Source organism: Dermacentor silvarum, chromosome 9, assembly GCF_013339745.2.
Source record: "Dermacentor silvarum isolate Dsil-2018 chromosome 9, BIME_Dsil_1.4, whole genome shotgun sequence".
Classification (NCBI taxonomy): Eukaryota; Metazoa; Arthropoda; class Arachnida; order Ixodida; family Ixodidae; genus Dermacentor; species Dermacentor silvarum.
In genome coordinates this window covers 85,921,097-85,946,173 of record NC_051162.1, presented here as the reverse complement: position 1 = coordinate 85,946,173, position 25,077 = coordinate 85,921,097, and the positions used below count along the sequence as shown (strand labels likewise).

General features: G+C 44.6%; 1 protein-coding gene across 1 annotated transcript; it reads right to left on the bottom strand.

The window, feature by feature from the left end:
* Positions 1-3,000: 3,000 nt before the first annotated feature.
* LOC119463706 (juvenile hormone acid O-methyltransferase) lies at positions 3,001-14,678 on the bottom strand. The gene is made up of 4 exons (XM_037724531.2): positions 14,582-14,678; positions 10,116-10,642; positions 5,733-5,889; positions 3,001-3,107 (listed from the first exon to the last, which is right to left on the bottom strand). The coding sequence occupies exons 1-4, from the start codon at positions 14,607-14,609 to the stop codon at positions 3,001-3,003; spliced, it is 819 nt and encodes a 272-aa protein (XP_037580459.2). The 5' UTR covers positions 14,610-14,678.
* Positions 14,679-25,077: the final 10,399 nt, after the last annotated feature.

The following is a 25,077-nucleotide window of genomic DNA, read 5'->3' as shown; positions in this document are numbered from 1 at the left end:
CATAGTCCCAGCTTCGCTGGCTTCCATCTTCACAGTAGTGGAAGGGCTCTGATGTTTTTCTCTTTATTACATGGGAGCAGAATTTTCAGCAAAACAAGAAAAATTCGTCGGCCCTTCCACTACGTGAATATGGTTAACCAGCGAAGCTGTAACGTGCGGCCCCGGTGTTCATTCATTGGGCTAATCCCGGCGGTTCATTTCAGTATTCCTCAATTATGAGGTTACACACTCGTTCTTCGGCGATGGAGAGAATGACGTCACTGACGGTATGCCCGCAGTCCGTCGTTGTCGCTGGCGTTCGATGTCTCGAGTTTGCTCGGCGTTCGGCAGCGTGGTGAGCAGCATTCACCCACCATAGCCGCTTGCGATTATTCGAATTTAAATGGCTTCAAATATAAATCTGTCCGTTACATAAGAGAATGAATGGCTCATACCCCCTAAGCAATGGCTCATACCCCCATAACCGCGGCCTTCCAATTACGACTACAGAGAAGTGAAATTCTACGCTGGATTGATCAGCGGCAACGCAGCCAGCTGTGGAAGGAGACGATGACGTCGAAGGCGGGAGCAGTGGCACTAGCGTGCGCTGAGCATGAGCACGAGCGCCACCCGAGGGGTGCGAACTAACGTCCCTAGATATTTCTTGCAGAAAATCTAGGGACTTTAAAAAAAGAGCAGAAAATCTAGGGACTTTTGCGCAAACGAGCCAGCTGCGAAAGACGGCGATGGTCGGGCCAGTGCTGATCATTATAGTTTTGTGTACAGTCGACTAACAGACGTTTTTTCGTTTCGCCTAGCCATATAAATCTTCGCTTTAAATGCATGGATGTTTAGCCCGACTACTTGGAAGTTAGTTGGGCTAAACACCCACGCTAACAGAAGGTGGATATATCCGAACCACATGAACGTGTTGTACCGGCGGTACAAAGCAAACGTCAAAGGAGAACTGTTTCTATGAAAGCTTTGCTGAAAGATTTGGTGATGCTGGAATAAAAGCCATTTCTAGGGCAACATGTACAGCAGACTTGGAGCATCGTAGACATCAGAAAAATTACGACTTCGAGAAAATTTAGTGCCAAACACGCCACATGCTCGATGCGTTTTTGCGGTCGAGGGATGAGCCTTCCGTTGGGGCGTTCCTTCACCGACCAAAATACCCCCGATCTTTGAGGGCTCCTGCGCTTCGCGTCGTGCAGCAGATAAGCAGTCAATGAGTTGATAACGAGGATAAGGAGTGATGAGTGGTTATATGGCCCTCATCACGGTTGATAATAGTTCGACGCGATGGATAAGCTGTTAAAGAACGATACGGACTTATAATAATCAGAGCAATTCTGATAAGGTTGATAAGAGCCAATAACAGCTGATAAGCGTCGAAATCATGTCCGATAAGGTTTACAAGGAGAGATAAGTGTTGACAAGGATTAGATCAATTGCGATAAAGTTGATAACGACCGATAAAAGTTTATCAAGGTCGGTTCAAGTAAAATAAGATTGATAACAACCGATAGAGCGGAGTACAATCAACCTCTCTATATGGCTTTCATAGACTATGAAAAGGCATTCGATTCAGTAGAGATATCAGCAGTCATAGAGGCATTGCGTAATCAAGGAGTGGAGGAGGCATACGTGAATATCTTGGCAAATATCTACAAGGATTCCACAGCTACCTTGGTTCTCCACAAGAAAAGTAGAAAGATACCTATCAGGAAAGGGGTCAGGCAAGGAGACACAATCTCTCCAATGCTATTCACTGCATGCTTAGAAGAAGTATTCAAGCTCTTAGACTGGGAAGGATTAGGAGTGAGGATCGATGGCGAATATCTCAGCAACCTTCGGTTTGCAGATGACATTGTCCTATTAAGCAACAATGGAGAGGAATTACAACAAATGATTGAGGACCTTCATCGAGAAAGTGCAAGAATTGGGTTGAAGATGAATATGCAGAAGACAAAGATAATGTTCAATAGCCTGGCAAGCGAACAAGAATTCAGGATCGCCAGTCAGCCTCTAGAATCTGTAAAGGAATATGTGTATCTAGGTCAATTACTCACAGGGGACCCTGATCATGAGAAAGAAATTTACAGAAGAATAAAATTAGGTTGGAGTGCATACGGCAGGCATTGCCAAATCCTGACTGGGAGCCTACCACTGTCGTTGAAAAGAAAAGTGTACAATCATTGCATTCTACCGGTGCTAACATACGGGGCAGAAACTTGGAGGTTAACAAAGAAGCTCGAGAACAAGTTAAGGACCGCACAAAGAGCAATGGAACGAAAGATCTTAGGAGTAACGTTAAGAGACAGGAAGAGAGCGGTGTGGATCAGAGAACAAACGGGGGTAGACGATATTCTAGTTGACATTAAGCGGAAGAAATGGAGCTGGGCAGGCCATGTAATGCGTAGGATGGATAACCGATGGACCATTAGGGTTACAGAATGGATACCAAGAGAAGGGAAGCGCAGTCGAGGACGGCAGAAAGTCAGGTGGGATGATGAGGTTAGGAAATTCGCAGGCGCAAGTTGGAATACGCTAGCGCAAAACCGATAAGGGTTGATAAGGGTCGGATCTAGTCCAATAAGGTTTATAACGACAGATAAGGGTTGATAAGCGTTTATACTGGTGGGATCGGTATGGCGAGATTGACAATAACACCGGGCTGCGTGGAAATGAGCAAGTGGCACAATGCTTACGCATACTTAGACAACTCCAGCGGAGTTTATGAATGCATCTTCTTTCCTTTCGTATAGGAATAGCAATACGAGCGTGGTTCGCAAATGCTGTCCCAGCTGCACATTTATTTATTTATTTGCTTATTTATTTGATGTCATGCTGTGCCAGATACTGCTGAATTGAACATAACTTTCTTTGTACAGCCCTTCTTGAAGACACGCCAGGAGCGCTTGTCTCCTTTCGCGAAGGGCTGCAACCAGTGAAAGCTCTACTCGCCTAATTTTCGACGCCTTGATGATGTAAATGCGATATCGAGTACGATCTACATCAGGTGAGCGTATTTTCTGCGTCTCGTGTGCCATGTCCTATCTGGAACTGATGCTTCTCCTCTTCTGACAGAACTGCGAAGATCGGACTCTTCACCATGTACATGTCTGTGATGCGAAAAGAAAGAGAAAAAGAGGAACTCATTTTATAAGGTCTTCTCAGTCGAATAATGAAAAGTGCCTTTTGGCATTGCATTGAAGTAGATGTCAGTAGAAACTTACCTCGAAAACTGGGGAAGAGAAAGAAGTGTAACGATTAAAAAAAGAATAGATACCTATAATGAAAGGCAACCTATGTGATGTTTGCTTCTGCGAGGTGCCTAGATTAGGTTAATTGTTTCGCTCCTTAATAGGTAGAGCAGCAAGCGGTCGTATTTCACTTTACCGTGAGCAGAGGTCCTCTCTTGGAAGGATTCATTCGTTTATCGTAATGACTGAGCTCTGTAGCCCAGCAAGGCAGATTCTTCGCAGGGAAAATTTAAATATCTGCGTTTACAGTGTGAAGTAATAAAAGCGAGAGAGAGAGAGAGAGTTTTCTTTATTTTAACCATGAGGCGATGTCGAGAACTCCACCCTGCAAAACGCAGTCAACTAGTTTATCTAGCCAGACCAAGCATGGTGGCCAACCTGATCACGCTTTTCATAGCTTCCGGCGTGGCCACAATGTCCGTCAAGAATTTCTCTGGTCACTTTTTTTTCTTTTGTGCTTGTGTTCTTCTTAAGGTTTAGGTGAATTTCCTGAAGTACTGATGGCTTCTTTCCCACTGCCCCTTCCCAACGTAGGGAGTGTCTGGGTGCACATCGCAGCTTGAACATTCGCGTCTCTTCTGCCCCCGCGCTCTATGCTAATTTCTGCAGTTGTCCTACCTGGTCATTGCTGCATTTTCGGCATCCACGTTTCTAACGAAACTGCTATATCAGCTCACGGTAACGCCCAGACAATAATTTATATATCCATCAAGAATGGATGGAGCCAGGGAACTTCCAGAAATTGCTCGTGGCATTACGCTGGTTCTTTGGAAGATACCAGAGTATTGCAACCGTCGTTTGTGCATACATGATCCATCATTCTTAACGTTACGCCTAACATTTTTTGTTCTATTGCTCATTGTGCGGTCCTCAACTTGTCCTCGGGCTTCTTTGTTAACCTCCAAGTTTCTGCTCCATATATTGAAGTTAAGAGACAGGAAGAGAGCGGTGCGGATCCGACAGCAAACGGACATGGCGGATATTCTAGTTGATATAAGACGAAAGAAATGGAGCTGGGCAGGCCATGTAATGCATAGGGTAGATAACCGATGAACCATTAGAGTTATAGAATGGGTGCTAAGAGAAGGGAAGCGCAGTCGAGGACGGCAGAAAACTAAGTGGGGGTGATGAAATGAGTAAATGTGCAGGTGGAAATTGGAATAGCTAGCGCAAGGCAGGGTAATTGGAGATCGCAGGGAGAGGCCTTCGTCCTGCAGTGGACATAAAAATAGGGTGATGATGATGATCCATCACTGCAATTTAGATTGACATCAAACCTCTCCTTGTGTGATACTACACTGCTGTACCAGCTACATTTTGTGTAGCTTTCGCAAACTCGTACTTCGTCCTCAATGAAATAGCTGACTTTCGTCTATGCAACTACTGCGACGGTGAGATCACCATTGAGCGCCTTCTCCACCGCTAAACCCGCTTTGACGTCCAACGTAAGCTTCTTTGGAGCAAACTCAGTCAACTGGACGGTTCTACTATGCAGAGGCAAACATTCAGGGTGCTTGACATCATTCATCATCAACACAGAAAGCTACGCGTGCCGTCATGACTTTTCCTAAATCAACGGAGCAGAAAAGCCGCTGATAAACACTGTGCGTCTACTGCTGTTCGAGTTACCTATTTCTCTCCCCCACATCTCTTTCTTTTCTCTTTAATTCCAGCATCCACTCTCCCCCATGCAGGGTAGCAAAAAGGAGGTCTGCCTGGTTACCCACCGTGACTTTCCATCTCTCCCTCTCTCTTTAGTTGCCTCCCGATTGCGTAGTCAGTAGAAATCCGTGCATCAACTATCTTACGCTTTGTGAGGGTGTTCTTTCGTGTCTTCCAGGACAAACCGGACAAGTAGCAATGCCATATCTTATCGCCTTGTAATGAGTTGTGATGGACTATCGGTAAATCTACCTAATTGTTTCCCAAAGTACGGCTGACTCCTCTAAGGAAACGTCGAGGTGGTGGGAGGATTCAGTGTGGATTTTTTCGAACTCACAATTAATGAGCAAATAAACATCAATTTACTGTATACTGAAATGCTTTGCGTCTCATCACTTAAACCATTGAGTCAGTGACCCATTCTTATCTTTGGCCACAAGCGTTATGACAAAGAAAACCACTATTAGCAATTGTTGCCGGAGTTCATGTGCCATATGTCGAGCATCCGATGAAGCTTTAGCAAAGCCGTCATGTGTAGCAGTACTCAGAACATTGATGTCAAGTGAATGCACGTTGAGTACGGGATGGCTTCAATTTACTGGATGTTCACTATGAATCTGCTTTTTCCCACAACTTGATAGAACCGGCAAAAACAAGTTGCGTATGTGTATATACCATGACTGAAGACATTGTGTTTTGCGACGCGGATGGAAAAATACTATCTGGTAGAAACTTTCGAACGCTAATAACGCAGGGGTAGACACACAATCACATGTTAGCATTTTTGGGGAAAAAAACGGGAGCTTCTGTTTAGGAACGTACCAGCCAAGGTTTCCAAGCTGTAGCCATCAAAACCTGTAAACACCGGAAGCTCGAGTATGCTCGGGGAAAGTCCAGCTTCTGCCAGAAGAGTGGAAATGTATTCAACACGTTCGTCGTCGTTCAGGTCGTGCGTCTTTGGCACCACTTGCTCTACCAACTGCAAAAAAAAAAAGAAAAAGCAGAGTGTCAGGCAAAAAAGAAGTCCTATGATGGCCGCAGTCCGCTTTGCTATCTGTATGCATTTTTGTTTTATTTCCTTTCTCAGACGTAGCCTACGAGGACGCCGAGGCAAAAGGCAAACAGTGCCTGACGGGGTCTCGGTCCCATTTATATGAGTATACAACAATTTGGCAATTACTCTTCCGGTAGACAAGATATGCACAACTGAAATAACTTGAAACATATAACTCTTCAGTCCCAATCAATTATTATTTACATGTGCATGCTATTAGCAGTATTCGGCAAATTGGGCACACCCTCAGGTAAACTAAAGCTTCCTGGGTGACAGCATGCCGGAACCACAACACTGGCGCTCTCTCGTGCCATGGCGAGTCACTACAGTTAAAATGGTCTTAAAGAGGAATATCAATCTATGGCAATTAAATACTTTTTAGCAATGAGGAAAAGGTCCTTTTTAGCACCAGACAAGAAAAAAGGAATCCTGGGGAATGCACCTCACTATGAATGTCGACGTAAATGTCGATAAGCAGTGAAGCAAATGTAGTGATGCACTGTGCTTATTCCTATGCAAGAGGCGTGCCATGTCTTGACGTGTACTGCAACTGGCTCCTCTCTGGCGTTTCCCTGAAGACAGGGTGCGCCATGCAGCGGCGCCGGTGCGAAATCTGTGCATGGCGCGAGTCCGGCACATACACAGTAGCATGTACCTCGTAGGAACGTTATTAGTATGTAAGAACGTTGCTTAGTTTCACATGCCCAATGGCCCATACCCACTTACCCAAGTTGGCATGAAATGGTTCATTGAAGAGCGACACGTAGTTAGTGGCACATATCCAGTCACTTAAGGTTGATGAAAGAGGTTCCGCGAATTGCGTCATTACTTAGTGTCTCAAGTTGGTCGAACGAACAGAACGCTTCAGAGAAAGAGAGAGAGAAAGCATAAAGAGAAAAAGCAGGGAGGTCAGCCCCACCAGCGTCAGGTTTGCTACCATGCATGCACAGGAGGTAAGTGAAAGGGTGAACAGAAAGAGGAAAAGGGCAGAAAGTGAACACTGTGTGTGCAGAGAAGCAGTGACACCAGTGTCAAGTCTCATAGCGGGTGGTGTGCATAGAAGTCTTCTGGGATGACCGAGAGGTCAGTGGCCGTCTAGCATGAAGGCGATGAAATGACGACGGTGGTATCACGACGACGGCGTGATGGTGCTGCCGCTCACGTCAGTACTTACATCCATCACATGCCACCCCGGGCAGCTTGGTTTGCACTATATCCGGTGCGCGTTTCTGCCACGCCCCGGCACCGGCTAATCGTGCAAGACAGCCAGCAGCCGCCACCACCCGAGAAGTGGGAGAAATCAGCAAAGAAAAATTCGATTTGAAAGCGGTGTATTGGCGCAATTGCAATAAAATAATGGTACCTTAACCTGTGACAGTGAAATAATGTCAAAGGCTGCTTTATTTATCAAAGCTTTTACATTCGGGGGAAGACAATTTGTTTTTGATGAAACAGAAAGGAATGTAAACTTCAATGGCTTTTTAAAGTTTATCTTGCCTTTTTATAGTAATTCCAGCGAGCATAGTTCCGTACAGAACGTCTTTCATCTATGCAGAATGACCGCATGTGCTCCAAGGCCCGAGTTAGAGCTATTAATGAACGGGCCCGGACAGACACAGCTACAAGCCGCAGCTTGGCTCGGCAAAAGTACCAAGTCCGGGCCCACCATGAAATGCTTTATCCAACCCGGCTCGGGCTCTTTGGTAGGCCTTGGCCCGTGAAGTTCTCTACTTTGAACTTCAGTCTCTGAGAAATCCACTTTATGAATTTCGAACTGTGGCTATAGGCCACCCTATCCGACTAAAACATCATCATCATCATCAGCCTATATTTATGTCCACTGCAGGACGAAGGCCTCTCCCTGCGATCTCCAATTACCCCTGTCTTGCGCTAGCGTATTCCAACTTGCGCCTGCGAATTTCCTAACCTCATCATCCCACCTGACTTTCTGCCGTCCTCGACTGCGCTTCCCTTCGCTTGGTATCCATTCTGTAACCCTAATGGTCCACCGGTTATCCATCCTACGCATTACATGGCCGGCCCAGCTCCATTTCTTCCGCTTAATGTCTACTAGAATATCGTCTACCCCCGTTTGTTCTCTGATCCACACCGCTCTCTTCCTGTCTCTTAACGTTAGTTATACGTTAGTTAACGTTAGTTAGTTAGTTATAACGTTAGTTATATACTATACTATATATATATATATATATATATATATATATATATGAAGGGTGTTTCAGCGAACGCTTTCAAAATTTATTTACGGTTGCCGGTAGCAGAAAGCCCAATTCTAGTAAATGATCTGGTCTACTCGAAGAGGCGGACATTGCTTGCACAAAAAATTGAAATGCTTAATCGACTAATCAACAAAAATTCACTAATTAAGTTTTTACCTAATTATCTGATGGCCCATATTGCAATGTACAAATTGTAGCCATGGTGTTCGCAAGGCGGATCCACTTGGAACGAATTCTCCGGATGACACCAGTTTCGAGACATCAATTCCCGAACTTTGCGGAGAAATGCATTGGCGTTCCAGTTAGTTTTGTGCTTCAATGCATAAATCGACGTTTTCTTAAGATGATAACTGGAACGCCAATGCATTTCTCCGCAAAGTTCGGGAATTAATATCTCGAAACTGGTTTCATCCCGGGAATTTGTTCCAAGTGGATCCGCCTTGCGAACTTCACGGCTACAATTTGTACATTGCAATATGGGCCATCAGGTAATTAGTTAAAAACTTAATTAGTGAATGTTTGTTAATTATTCGACTGTGCATTTCAATTTCTTCTGCAAGTAATCTCCGCCACTTCGAGTAGACCAGATCATTAACTAGAATTGTGCTATCAGCCACAGGTAACCTTTAAGAATTTTTGAAAGTGTTCGCTGAACATCCTGTATATATATATATATATATATATATCATCTTGAAGAATATTTACAAGGGCTATATATACAGGGACAATGCGTAACTCTCTACGTCAGGGCACAGCGATACCGCTGATCGATGCAAGTGTCACGTAATCTTCTCCTCACAGCATCTTTCTACAGCGGCACAAACTACTACGTAACCCTATATATATATATATATATATATATATATATATATATATATATATATATATATATACCAGCTGGTTCAGCGAAAACTTTCCAATTTTTTAAGGGGTGTTGCAGGTAGCACAATTCTAGTTCATGAGCTGGTCCACTCGAAGAGGCGAACATGACTTCCGCAAACAATTGTAATGGACAATAAAGTACTTAACGAAAATTAACTGATTCAGCTTTTAACAAATTCTGGCGTTCCAGTTAATTTTGTGATTCAATGCATAAAATGACATTTTGTTAAAAAAGTAAATGGAACGCCAATATCGCGAAATAGTTCGCGAAATAATATCTCGAAACTGGTGTCGTCCTGAGAGTTCGTACCAAGTATATCCGCCTTGCGAACTCCATGGCTAGAATTTGTAAAAACAATACGGACAATGCGGTAGTTTGTTAAAATCTGAATTAGTGATTGTTTGTCGAATATACGTACATTTCAATTTTTTGTGAAAGTAATGTACTCCTCTTCGAGTAGACCAGCTCATAGGCTAGAATTGACCCGCCGTGGTGGCTCAGTCAGCTAAGCCGTTGCGCTGCTGAGCACGACATCGCGGGATCGAATCCCGGGCAGCCGCATTTCGATGGAGGCGACATGCAAAAACGCCCGTGTGCTTGCGTGGTAGCGCACGCTAAAGAACCCCAGGTGGTCAAAATTATTCCGGAGCCCTCCACTACGGCGTGCCTCATAATCAGAACTGGTCCTGGCACGTAAAACCCCAGAAAGAAGAAGAATAACTAGAATTGCTCTATCTGCCCCAGACAACCGTTAAAAAAATTTTAAGTATTCGTTGAAACACACTGTATAGGCTTATGAATGTACACTTCTATGTTACATGAGCGTATGCTTTATACTTGCCGTTAATTAGTAGTAACTGCACTGTCCAATACTCTGACATTCTTGCAGCCTCAACGATTAGTCCGGGGCCAAGAGCTACCCCAGACGTTATAGAATTTTATTTCTTGCCAGCCACAAGAATGTTACTGTATTGTTAATGTAAGGGAAGAGGTTGCACTGGACTTAGCCGCCACAGACGCTCAATACTTACATGATAATACTTGCTCCAGCGCTCCATTTTAGCTACGTTTCGGTTGACGTCGATAGGCTCAACAGAAGCGTGGAACACCAACAGGCACTCCCCGCGAGGCTTCAAAAGCCTCGCCACGTTCTTCAGCGCCTTCGCTTGGTCCCGCGCCCAGCTGAGAGTGTAAAACGAGTACACCCGGTCGAAGAGACCGTGCTCGTCGACGAACGCGGCCACGTCCTCGTCACTGGCGATGTCCAGTTTCCCGTACTCAATCTTCTCGTGATGCGAGTGTCGAGTGGAGTGCTCCACCATCTCGGCCGACAAGTCGACGGCGACGATGCGGCGGCATGGCAGGCATCGAGGCAGCAGCTCGTCTCGCGTCAAGTCTCCGATCCCGCAACCAACTTCAAGGAACTGCTGCGTCTCGTCCGGTTCGCGCCGGAACACTGTCTGGCAAAAGTCAAGCAGCCACCTGCTGAAGTTCCGCAGCAGTCGTTTGTCGCCTACAAATTGTTCCGGTTTGAAGACGTTGACGGCACTGGAGTCACCTTGTAACATGGGTAGAAAGAAAGACGAATAAAACGTTAATGTTGAAAAAACGCTAAATACCATGCACACTTAACAAGTATACTGTCAAACGGGAGCAACGGTGCAGAACCGGACAGTGAAAACTGCGAATCAAGAAAACTTACAATTTAGTGGCCGGATGTACGCCCGAAAAAGCAAGTAACCGACAAGCACAACGATAGCGCCCAGCACAGTCATCGGTCGTCAAAATCGGATCTGGGTCTCAGGCCAGAGCTTCTTCTGGTAATGTTTCCAATGCTAGTCATGTCGGCTCGGAGCCGCCCGGCCGTGCTGCTCCTCTTTCAAGTGCATCCTCTGCGTGGCTGCGCTGTCTTATGACTGAGCATAGGTAACTATGCAAGGTACGTATACAGGTTGCTTAAGCGAACACTTTCAAAAATGTTTAAAAGTTGCCGATGGCAGATAGCACAATTCTAGTTCATGAGCTGGTCTACTCGAAGCGGCGGACATATTACATGCACAAAACATTGAAATGCATAATCGACTCATTATTATTATTCACTGATTAAAATTTTAATTATTTACCCTATGACCCATATTGCAAGTTACAAATTCTAGCCGCGAAGTTTGCAAGACGGATCCACTTGGATGAATCCTCAGGATGACACCAGTTTTGCGATATCAATTCCCGAACTTTCCGGAGAAATGGATTGGCGTTCCAGTTACTTTCTTAACAAAAGCAACTGGTACGAAAGTAACTGGGACGCCAATAGATTATTACATATGATGACTGCGTGGTTTAGAGATACCTATCAGGCGACGTTAAACGTACAGGTTTTCATTGCTTTATTACTTGGTGCACATGGCTTTATTGATATATTACAGCGGTGTCCTCACTAGGTAGTTTGTCGGTCAAAATTCTGTTTGTTATACACCAACTATTCGGGACTACACACCAACGGTGACACCCGAGGAAAAAAGCAAACGAAGTTACTCTTTGAAATATAAATATTATTTGGGAAGTCGTCAGGGCCACAGGGGGTACAAAATTCAACCCCACTCTCCATTCTCGCTGGGGAATTTTAAATGCTTAAGCATTTCTATGCCTACCCAACGAAAAAAAAAACCGTGCGTCAGGTTAGACGACTCACTATTATAAAAATAATGTATAAAACAAAACAAATTCGAAAGGAAATGACGTTGGCGGCGATGAGTTTCGAACCTAGGGCACCACGCTCAGAAGCGGAGTGTCTTATCCACTGGGCTAAGCTCCCACTTTTTTCTGTATTGCTTGGAATTACGAGTAGTTTCATGCGAAAATTGGTTACATTGTACGTAGACACGTATGAAAAACAAGTACACATATGCTAGGCAGTCCAATGAAAGTTCAAATATCGGGCAAACAAACGCAAGCGTCCAGATACGAAGTCCACTCAGGAACGGTACCAAAGTTGCAACCACACTACGCACATGAACAGCCTCTTCTCGAAAGACAGACCTTGTCAAGCTAGGTGGCTCGGCATGCCTGTCGACCATTCGGCTTCTCCATAATGAATAAACTCTTAATAACATAAACCAATCACATGTTGTATATCTGATTATCTCTCTGAAAGTAATGAACCGGAAACCGTAAGATGCGAGAGGAAAGTCTTTTTTGACCGTTCGTTGTAAGATGTGCTAAAAATAATATGCGTCACGACAAAGAATAAAGCAATGTACTATTGGCTCGGGTTCATTGTGAAGTCTACAATTTGTATTCCCGGGTACATATAATCCGTTTTCATGAAGTCATGCTTTAACCAGTAGGGTGGAAGTGTGCTGTTAAAAGAAAATTGCTTTCGCTTCTCGCGTTATACACATTCTACCGATACGGCAAAGAATATCTTGACCAAATAGAGACAGATACGGCTTTCGATACATAGGTGGAGGGAAAAGGGAAGACGCCAAAAAAATATTCCAGAGTGAATCTGGCTTTTAAAAATGAAATAGGGTCGAGAAGTTCTTTTAGGAAGCCCCATAACGGCAGTTCTTGAGTTTGTGGTGAAAGCAAGAAAAGGGAGGTGTGAACCAAGACGTGTTCGGTTAACCGCAAGAAGGAATGGATGACGGACGTTTTTAATGTAAAATAATAGCGTGACGAATTGTCGCACAAACAAATGCACAAGACTGAGGTCTTCCTTATCAAGTGGAAGAAAAAGATTGTCCCTTCTCATTGCTTCCCATGACGAATGCCAAATAAAACATGCAAATATTCTATGAAATGCTTGCACATGGATGCAAGAACAGTGCAAGGCCTGCAGGACATAAAGAAGCTTCGAAGCAACAAAATATATTGCATGCCTTAGCTATTGCCAAACTTGAGAGGTCACGTATCTGCCAGGTTGTCACCTTTCGACGGATGGTGGTTATCACGGGCGTCCAATGAGATCCGCTATTACGGAAGTTATTAATATTACGGAAGTCCTCGAATTTCGCGCGTTTAACGGTCACCTATTAATTTAGCATTTACTTTCTGCAAGCTATTCATAAGTACTTTAGCAAATATTTTATCATTGACGTTACATAACGATATCGGCCTATATCTGTTTACTCTCTTTAATACTTCATTATCAGTGCTCTTTTGGATTAGGGTTGTGTGAGTTAAACTCCCACGCTTGCGAAAGGTGGATATATCTGAACGACATGAGTGTGTTGTACCTGCAGTACAAAACAAATGTCGAAGGAGAACAGTTTCTAAGAAGGCTTTGTTGGGAGATTCAGTGATGGTGGAATAAAAGCCATCTCACGGACCACATGCAGAGCCATGTTGGAGCATTGTGAATATCATGAAAATTTCGATTTTGCAGAAATTTATTGCCGAACACTCCACGTTCCCGTTGCGTTTTGGTGGACGCGGGATGCGCCTTCCGTTGGGACGTTCCTTCACCGAACCAAATGCCACCGATCTCTGAGGGTTCATCCGCGTATGCTTGACGTCGCGCAGCACACACATAAGCAGCCAATGAGTTGATAAGGTGTGATGAGAGGTTACTCGGGTTTAGTCGTGGTTGATAGTGGTTCGACATGGATGATTAAGGTGCTAAATTGCGATAAGCGTTTCTATTGGTTGGATCAATTATGATAAGGTTAATAAGCATCGATAAGCGTTGATAAGGGTCGGATCAAGTCCGATAAAATTGACAAGGACCGATGAGAGTTTATATTGGTCGGATCATGCCCGATAAGGTTCATAAGGACAAATAAGCGTTCACACGAATCGGGTTCATTGCGATAAGATTGATACCAACCGATAAGGGGTGAAGGCTCGGATCGAGACCGATAAGTTGATAACAACTGATGAGGGGTGATAAGGGTCGGTTCTAGCCCGATAAGGGTTGATAAAGGTTTATACTGGTTGGATAAAGTTTCACAACAATGATAATGACACCGGGCTGAGTGGAGATGAGCAAGCAGCATAACGCTTACGCATACTTAGACAAGTCCCAGAGGAGTGTCTGCGTGATTATTTCAAAAGGCATTGCGTCCACTTCATACCAAATGTGATATTTCGTCTCTATACTCCGTTTCATACCTAGCGTGCAAAACTGTACAAATTACGCAAGATGTTCCGTAATCGAAGTGTATAACTCCGGGCGTTTCATGGTCATGCTTCGGGGACGCACACATTCAAGCAAACCAAGCGCGAAACTGCGCGTGAGGAGCCGCCACGAGTGGCAAATAAGGCAACCCGAAAAGGAGAACAACGAAAATCAAAATAATTTAAAGCGGCTGTATAACAAAGTTCGTTCATTTCTAAGTTGTAAAGCCATTTGCACTTGTTACTCAGCCTAATTAAAGATCAATTACACGTACTTGCTGGAAAAAATACACTGAATGATTTCTTGGTGCCAACGCAGCTAGGAATCTTGTTAGCCTCCAAAGCGTTGTTAGGTACGAAAATGAGTATATGGAGAACCTACCTTGAACCTTGGCGATAGTTTGGGACATAGCGCTTGTTGAAGCAGACAGATCAGATCCCTTCTTGAGATTTCCCTGGGAACCAATCGGATCCAATCGATCGAGTCTTTGAGCCAGGAAGAACGATACTGATTGTGGAGCAGTAGTTTTTATGTCAGCTCAGAAAGCTCCAGAAACATCTGTAACGTATGTTGGCACTGCCTCTGAGTTTTTATTTTTCGTTTTAGTCGGCGCAGTAAAAAAGTGCTGCGAACCTTATTTTCTATACAAGTATGAAATTTATACCACGCAGCAGCTTTATAACGAGCACAGGCTGTGTTGTACTATACAGGCTGTTTTATTGCTCATTTGTTAACCCCTTCATCACTTTCCCTATCGGCCGCGGCAGCTTATTGGCATTGGCGTCACAATGCTGAGCTCGAGGTCACAGGTATGACTCCGGCCGCAGTGGCCTTGTTTCGATGAGGCAAAACGCAAGAACGCTCATGTGCATAGATTTAGATGGACGTGAAAGAAGCCCATGTGCTCGACAATAATCCGGGGACCGCCCTTATGATTATGTCCTTTATGTTTACTGTATGCTTGCTGGAGGTGACACGAGAAAACGTCCTTTATGTTTCCTAAATGTTGAAATTTCGACACTGCTTTTATGTTTCCTTCATGAGTCCCATATTAGTGCACCTTTCATGTGGCCCTATTGATAAGATCCTGTATCCTGCATTTTATGAAGACATGCATACATGAAGAGTTCCCTGTGTTCATTTTATATTTATGAGGATTTTGTGAGTTTGAAAGTTTTGCGTTGCGTTTTATTAAAAGGTTACTGCTCGCTACATGATGCAGCATACTTATTGGAAGTCTGCTAGGGCGCAGAAATTCACGCAAAATTGTTCTCTAATAATAATTTTAGTATAATATGAATCTTTCAGTACAACTTGTACCTTCCTACCTGCTTTGTCGCTGTTGCTCTAAATATGTTTCTGTCACAAATATAAAGTGTACTGTTTGCATGGAAAGATGTCAGGTTGGATAAGTGCTTGCACTTTTGAAAGTTTTGACTATACTTTGCAAAGGTTTCTCTGAAACTACAAGTATTTTATTGGACTATCTGCATGTTACTTTGATATGCCATATTGGCTCACACAAGACCGGTGGAATGGGGTGCTTGTATGAGAGCTCCCAGGGCACCTGAAAAACAAAACAAAAGCGAAAATTTTTCACTTATGCATTGAATTTCATATAGACAAGAACAGTTTGGCCTGTATGCACACAGCTAAGAAACGTGCAGAAGTCAAAAGGATAGTTCATAAACAAAACATCAGGGCAACACTGAAGCCTTAAACTAATTGTTGTTTGAAATAGACTGCGCTGTTGCCATCTGCCAGTCCAGTCAAGTATGAAACTGCTCACAAATTATTTTAAACATTATTGCAGCAGCTGCTAAATAGTAGATGAACTTTAGCACCAGGCCACTGGCCTATAAACCTTCGTGTTCTACCTCATGGCATCAAGGATACCAAAGTTGAGGCCCTCGCTATGCCATGAGCAAGAACTTGTCAGTATTTACCATGAAAGCTTGCTTATATCATAGGCCTACCATCGCACCACACTGCTGTCTACGCCATAACGTGTTGCGCTTAGAAGTTAGTCGCATGCACATTCTAATACCAAATTGAAATGGGTTATAATATCTCGTGCACCTTTCATATTTTCTTGAAGTTGCTGTAGTTCTTACATATTTCTTTATTGTCAATTGCGGGCTGCAGGTGTGCATACTACTGAAACTTTAGCAAAACATTTTACTACTTCAGCGTGCTACGTAAGGTGGCAGGCAATGTTGCTTGAGTATGTGTGCCTACAACACGCAGAAATCAGCGCCTGCTTCACAAGCAGGCAAAGGTGCTATTTGCCGTGCAATACGGAAGACAACTACACGGGTACATCCAAGAACCCAAACAATGCAGAAAGGTTATCGCGAAGCTGGACTTTAAACTGAACTGTATCTATAAAAAATATCTTCACACAAGCTAATAACACAGCGGTCACGTGCCCTGTCGTGCTGCCTAACTCAAATCTACATACACTAGGCACGTAACCTGCAGAAATACTTATATAGGGGTCAATTTCTTGCCGGGAAACTACTGACCAAACAGTAACTTTCAGCGTTTACATAAATGTTTGCCCATTCAGTCCCAACAGTCGGCGGTGGTAACACATACTTCACTCCAGAAAGCAAGTAAGCGATAAGAAGTTATACGTTTCACGGAAACTATCGTGAAACTGTTTGTTAAATGTGCACAGCAACATGGGAAATCTACGCTCCAAAAGCGCTCTGTTCTCGTTGCACAAAGCTTAATACATGAACTAGAGGTTGTTTCCTTTGGGCCAAACGTTAAAAGTATGCAAATTCTACGTAGGTCGAAAGAACCAAGGTAATGTTGTTTGCCGTCGCTTGGAGATACTCAGGTTATTTTTTGCAACTCGCCTAATTAGATAATTAGTCTGAATGAATTAACTTATCAACTAATATATTAGATAAAAAGTGTCAATGAGAACATTTTAGCGCAACATGAAAAACTCCCGATACAGCTTTCTTTCGCTCGATAAGCGCTACATAAAAGTGTTTTTCCGAGCGTGAAAGAAACACGCGAATGCACACAAAATTGCCGCGTGACTGGCCGCTCGAGGCACTTTGCGTGTACGCGTATTCGCGGGCATCTTTAACGCTCGGAAAAACACTTTTATATAGCGCTTAGATCTCATTACACTAATCTTGAAACAGATTCTATGATTGTTTTGTGTTTTATTATCTATGTTATTACACTAATCTCTAAACAAATTCCTGTTGTCGTTTTTCGTATTGCGACTGGAATTTTGAAACTGCCCACCTGCTTGGACCCAAGGATCTGCAGTATTTAATAAATAAAATTAAAATAATTACGCAGATTAAGCCTGGCACTGTCTCTTGCCGCATCGGCTATCGCAAATATTCCCAGATGCGCGCGAGCGATGTCTGTTTCTGAACAAAACTTTATTCAGTAACGGCTTAAGCCCGAGCCGTGCTTGCTGGGTATAGCGTTCGTAGCCGGCGTCGTATCGCACGAATTTACGAGGGGGGACAGGTAAAGGGATGCAACGAAAACATATGGCAATGCCTTCTTCGAGTTAATGTATTTGTGTGTATAACCTCTATTTAAAAATCGTATTTGGAAGAATGGAGAGACACGTCTTTCTCTCCCTCCTCATTCCTATCCTGGCTCAAAGCTTCGAATCAATGGCGTCGCTTAAAATCTTTTCACGCACGTGCTCACTTACGAGGAGGGTTCCGAGCGTAGCATCGGAAAATAGGTAGATCATTGTCTGCAAATCATAGAGGCTTTGGGCGCATGCATGCCCTTTCCATGAAGTATTCTCTCTCGTAACATCGATGGAGGGGCTGGGAAGTAAGAATTGTCCATTGGCAACCTGTCTCCTCGGCTGAACGCCTTGCACATGCATTGCGGCATTGCTGTCTTGATGAGCTTCTGGCAAAACACTTCGTGATTCCGGCGACGGCCATCGGCGTAAACCGGATGATATAACGAAGTGATAACTTCAGCTGGACGCAATAACCCCTCGGCTATCACACAACGTCTGTGCTTGGTATAGCTTCATGGGCTGCTTTTGTGCGCCACAATTACCCTCAGAGTGTAGTGACGTCGGCGCACATATTGTGTAAACCACCGCAAGGCCATACTGCAGCTACGATGTTGCGCGCATCGCAGAGTAGTTATTTAAAGGATTTCATGATAGCGGTGTGCGCAGTGGGAGCCCCCAGCTGACACAGCAAGTGAGTTCCACGCTGAAAAGTTCATGAAGTTTGCTGGCTCCATTTTTTCGGTTGCCTGGCATATGTCATTTTGGCTTTAAATAGCCTGAACAGTTGTGGTCTTTTTGCGGCCGGAAAATTACACCGCTCAGGGAAGAAAACACGTGAGCCGCCATTCTACTTAACTAAAGTGAAGGGCACGTTTTTTATGTTTTTTTTTCTTTGAAGAGTATAGACGGATTGACCAGCTTCACCGCAGAAGCAGTTTACGATTGCAGGTCTCCCTCAGGCTTGTCTTTAGACGTTCCTGTGAACTAGTCAGCACAGAATAGGGTATATGCTTTAGAAAACGCTACTGAGTGGGAAATATTCGCTTGCTTTCAAGTGAGTTCTTAGAGTGTTTTCAACCATTTCAACTGGCAGCAATATTACAGCGCAGGTTATTTCTTTCCTTGTAGCCTCAGAGCGATATGATTGCAAACGGACCTGGCATTTGTGTACAGAAAAGACACATCTGCTACAAAAACAGCGATGCGGAATTTTCACAAGCTTTTCTTTTTGTTTATTCCCTGACGCACTCGTCGCTTTCCTGTATGGGATCATTGCTTTTGTTTTTTCGCATGCCTATGCCAGGCGGTAGAGGTTTTATGCAATCTAGCTTGCAGATATGTATCTCGCCGCAAACATCCCGCACAATGAAAGGCCGGATGCTGGATTTTGAAATCGTGCTTTACTACAATAGCAGTTCAAAGCTCTTCACATTGTTTTGCCGCATCCGTACATCTGTCGTTTCTTTTGTGCCGGCTTTGCCGTGTCATCGTGAGGCGTTGTTATTGTTGCAGCAGAAGAAGTCAAACACGCATGAATCATTTAATTCTGGCGACTTTCATTCTTGTGGTTAGACGGCCACCTGATAACACGGTAACAGAAAAATAATCATCTCATGCCCTTAGACTTCTCGTGCCAATGGCTTTTCAGGAATTTTACCTCTATATTTATGGATTTATTTAAATGTCTTTTATAAGAGCCAAGAAGCATTCCATAATAAATGCACAGCAAGAGCACAGATAATACTACTCACTAGCACAGATAATACCCTCACTAGCACAGATAATACAAGAACAACGCTTTCAATAAATATTCAGAATTTACAAGTGGTGTGTTCGAGGCTAACGTGTAACGTTACAAAATGAATTGTTATGAAGAAGATAAATCTTGAACACGTGGCATTTAGCGCAAGAACTGTCACATGAAACATCAAAAGAAAGCACATGCATTAAAAACCATGCTATCTGTTCATTTTTGCCGAAGTGCATGGCTAGATTCTCATTTTAGACACGCGGGACCTTAGCTCTTTCATGTGTTATGTTGGGATTTTTTTGCGAGACAAAGGGGGAGTTTGTCTTGCAGTACATGGTGGTTTGCAAGTCGATTGTCAGCAAAGGAGGACCCGAGGCGTAACTGATGTTCATGGTGCAAACAGCGCAATCTAATGCGCGAGCAAATATTGTTTCCAAGAATTTTAGTAGTGTATAACGACTTTTGGAGCAGCAAGTTTGTCTCAGCGTGGGGAAACCAGGACTAAAGCAGTAATCAATACGCTTGACTTCTGTGTCGTCGTACCAAGCGCTTGCGTGCCTAGTTTCGTTCCGCTCCCCAAGCGTGGCGGTCCCGTCACGCGTGTCAAGTTTCCCCCAGCTCCCCGAGGTGCTGGTAGCCTTCCATACGAATGTATGTCGCCGAACAAGACCGCCGAAGAAAATAAAAGCGTGTGCAGATATCTTTCTTTGGGATGACCACCGTCACCGCTCAAGAGAAATAAAGTTTGCTCATCTCTTTGATCTAAGCTCTCTGTCACCTTTATGTCATCTGCTAAACTGCTTTGCTGGTAATCCACCTTCACAGCAGTGGTATGGCGCGTGATTTTTTTGACGCCACCTATCTCTTCACCAGCACTCCTTACCGTGGGCTCTCAACCACCACTCGACGCGGATAGTTGAAAGACAGCGACAGGTGCAGTGGAAAAGTTGAAGGAAATGCAAAAAAAAAGTTGTCCCCTCCACCACCCCCCCCCTCCTCCAAAATATCCTTTAAAAATTATCCAGCCCTCGGCGGTATCGAAGCAGCGCCACCCGAGGGCTTCACAGCATCGCAGCTATATGGCCAAACTTGTGCAGTGGCAAGAGGGAAAGAGGACGCTGGCTGCATGCACAATTCTCCATTGACGCTGTGCCACTATATTTTTTCAATGCTAATCGCATTACCATCGACATTCACCGTGAGCAGGCCTCCAGCATACTTTTGTCCTGCAAAAAGACAGCAAATTTTATAGTTTGCGTTTATGTCTAAACTTGTCCTAAAATGTGAAGAATGAAGTCGCTGCACTCAAGCTGAAATGACTTCGCAGAGCAAGTTATTGGGCTACCAACATGGCTTCCTGCTTGAAGCCACCCATGATCAGAGAAGAAGACGTCAGTGCGTTTATTCTTCGCTCGGCATTAAAGCAAGTTTGGACAACAGAGTGCGAAGATTGATACGGAACCTTACCAGAATTGCAAGATAGATGAGCACTGCACCACCCGGACTGAAAGTTTAAGTGCAGAATGAGTGTGCTACTTCACTACACCATTGTAAAATATGTGCAATAATGGTTCTCTCGTGTCTTGACGTACAGATGTGGCACAACCAGGCTTGCGCGAGATTATTTGCAGTGAAACACGCACTTACGGGGCCAATTTGTGTGCATTCCTCCTTGCCAAAACTCACTAAAAGACGTGACCACTTGGACTCTACAATGGGACTTTGCCAAGACTGGTTTCCATTTATCGGCGCTTCCTGGTAAATTTGCGGCAATACCCGGCTGCGCCGCACCACGATCGCCTTCTCGAGCTGAGGGGCCAGCTATTTGCGTACGCTTTTGCCGAAATTAGCCTGAGCTGCTTTGTTTGATGTTCCAGGCTACATTTGCTTCTCAATTTACAGCTAAATGTTTCATTTAAAGGGCATATAGAATGACAGCGCAGCTAGAGGCACAAAAAAAGGAGCCCAGTAGCTGCGCTCCGTTAACGAACACAAGAAATCAGCACCTTGTCGTTTACCTGGTGTGATCCGTTCACTGTGATGCAGTGCGATCTCACGGTATACTTTGCATGGTACAAGGAGGGCAATTTGTTGTCACTGATATCAAGCCACGCCGTCTAGACAAGCACTTTCAGGTATTGGTCGTCGTGGCATCGCAGCAGTGGCTTGCCAAGTCTCGGGGTTTTCCTATACCTAACCTCTTATATTAGCGCCCATTTTTTTCTAGATTTGGACTAATTGTAATTGTTCACAAAGAAGCCCTAAAATCTCTAAATTTAGCATAATTTTTCTAAGTTGGCAGCCCTGCTCGTGAGAAACATGGTTCCAGAAGCCGGCACGTCACAGTCATCCCAATCTATGTTAGATTTCGCATACTTGGAATGTTAACGGAGCGAATAAATCCGCTTCTGTCGAACGCATTACAGTACTTATTGTGGCAAAGTGTCTCTGAAATAGCCTACTTTAGCTTCAAGTGCATTTCTCCACTTCTATAAAAGTGGTTCAGGGCCTTTTTAAAAGCCGGCGAGCGCTCGCGCATTCCAGATCAGCTTAGCCGTTTAAAAACGAACGGTACGAAATATCTTTTACACTGTAATGTCACGGATGAAGGGGGACCTCCAAGCCACCGAGCGATTTGGCGAGCTCGAGATCGGGGTCGAAAATTCCGAGCCCACATCGCAGCAAACGCTTGAGCATTCGCGCTGCCTACTCGTAACCACTCTGAGTTTTGAATGCGTAAGCATTTCTATGGTTACTCAACGAGAATTTTGTCCGTGCGTCCGTCCTTCGCATAAGACGATAGCTTTCAAGATAGAGCCAACCAGCTGTGGAAGAAGACGATGAACGCGTGAGAAGTGGCACGAGCGTGAGGGGCAGTATGGGAACGCTGGCATAATCAGTGGTATTAGAGCCAGCTGTAGAAGAAGACGACAACAAAACCCGTCCGTCCCTCTGTAGTAGTAGAAAAACTTTATTATATACAGAAACCAGACGGGTTCCTACCCCAATCCCCCAAAGGGGCTCGGGGAGGAAAAAAATTGTTTTTCCAGCAGGGTGGTGCCCCTATTCCAAGGGCCCACTAGTATGGCCCATCCTCTCAGCTCGTTGGATCAGTCGACGCTTAGAATGCTACAGACTAGATCTTACCCTACTCCATGCCTAATGCATTTAATAGGTCAGGAAAAATTGGAGGATGCTTAAGCTTCGCCTTTAATAGTGAAACGCGATAGCGTTATCGGGCGCCGTTCACATCGCAGTTTTGTTTCAGTGGGTTTTACCGCAACGCAGAACGTGGGAAAGCCAGCTAGCATACAAAGACCAAGCTTACACCGATCCCCTTAAAGTCGGCTTCATATTTAAACAGAAATGCATTGCTGGGAAGACGTTTTCCCAGGCGCAATATAAGTCGTCTTATATTAAAATATGCATGCCCTTGCACCTTTTTTATTATTTTAATAATTCTTTGCTATTGCCCCGACGCGCGCGCGTGTCCAAAACGCATTAGGCCGGCGAAGTCCCAACTAGACCTGCCGAGGACGTGAGCGCCAACCAGATAGCATTTCAGCAATTACCCGAGCGAACCATGTTGGGTTGGTAGAAATGCTGCAAAACGGGTAACAGAATTACGTTTTCTCGTACATTCAAATTACAATCCGATGCCGCCATGTCTGTAGGTTGTGGTTAAGTCGTACTTTACTGTTGTTCTGAGTGATTTCACTGTGAGAAATTCAATTTTTCTTCACCTATACTCTGCATCACTTGGAGGGCCTGTACGGTCGGGGTGGTTCGAGATGATTTTCTCCTTCGCTAACACCTTGCGCCACGCGGGGGGCCTGCGTGGTCGGGGTAGTTGGGGATTATTTTTTTCCGCTACGGAATCCGACATCCAGGCAGACGCCGACGCCGGATTTTCTGCGACAGGGGGCGCCTTAACGCTTTCGCGTTAAAGTTCACAGGAATGTCACAATTTCTGATACGAATGTTGTAGTTTTGAACACATTCTCTGGCTGTGCCGTGCCCAGCCTTAGAGGCATCTTCACTTCAAACCAAGGACTCCTGGGAATCCGCCCTCCAGTGTCTCGAACATCTACAACTCTAGGCCGTCCAGAAGGCCCATGATGTTGCGGTGGGTCTCGGCCTGCCAGTCCCGTCATGGGTGAAGCCACCGGCTCATCCCGGGTCCCCCCAGGCGTGAGCTCTTCTCAGGACCTCAATAAAGTTTTTGTCATGTCATGTCATGCCAGTCGTAGCTGATCTTCCAGGGCCGGGCTAGACAGCAGCGCCTCCCATTCGTTCTATGTGCCGCTTGTTTTGTGGTCTCCGTGCACTGCACAATCCCACATGATGTGAACACGAGTTGGTGTGGCTCCACACCATGGGCATATGTCTTTGTATGCGGTGGTATCTCTGTCACGTAAGACGATTCGCTATAAAGAAACTATTGTATAAAACAAAATAAATTCGAAAGAAAAAACGTTGGCGGTGGTGAGATTTAAACCTACGATCCCATGCTCAAAAGCCGAATATCTTACCTACTCGGCTAAACATTCACGCTTGCATAATGCGAATACATGTGAACCATGTGAATGTGCTGTACCGGCGGTACAAAACAAATGTCGAAGGAGAACAGTTTCTGTGAAGGTAATGTTGAAAGATTGTGTGCGGGTGGAATAAAAGCCCTCTCTAAGTCCACATGCAGCGCTGCCTTGGAGCATTGTTGACATCAGTAAAATTCCGACTTTGTAAAAATTTGCTGCCAAACACGCCACATCCCCAATGCGTTTCTTTAGTCGCGGGAAGCGCCCTGTGCTGGAGCGTTCCTTCACTGACCGAAATGCCACTGATATGTGAGGGCTCATGCGCTTTGCACCGCGCAACGCTTACAGATAAGCAGCCATTCAATTGATAAGGGAGGTAAGGAAGGCTGAGGGGGTTAAATGGGTGCCATCACCTTTGATAATGGTTTGACGTGGATGGATAAGGTTTTAAAGAGCAATAAGGTCCTATAATGGACGGAGCGGTTCTGATAAGTTTGATAAGGACCAATAAGAGTTGATAAGGATCGCATCAAGTCCGATAAGGCTGATAAAGACCGATAATAGTTGACAAGGGTCAGATCATATCCGATAAGATCGATGAGGACAGATAAGGTTTGAAGAGTTCATTGGGCAATTGCCTAACCATATCACCTGTTGATTTTAGGCCTAACGTTAAGAGACAGGCAGAGAGCGGTGTGGATCCGAGAGCAAACTGCGATAGCTGATATTCTAGTTGACATTAAGAGGAAAACATGGACTGTGCAGGCCATGTATGCGTAGGATGGATAACCGGTGGACCATTAGAGTTACAGAATGGATATGAGGGGAATGGAAATGCAGTCGAGGACGGCAGCAAACTAGGTGGGGTAATGAAGTTGGGAAATTTGCAGGAGCAAGTTGGAATCAGCTTGCGCAAGACAGGGGCAATCGGAGATCACAGGGAGAGGCCTTCGTCCTGCAGTGGACATAAATATAGGCTGATGATGATGATCACCTGTTGATTTGTATAACCTTATTGTTTGTTCTTTTGTTTGTACTAAAATCTGTACTCACACCTGCTATGTCTTGAAGT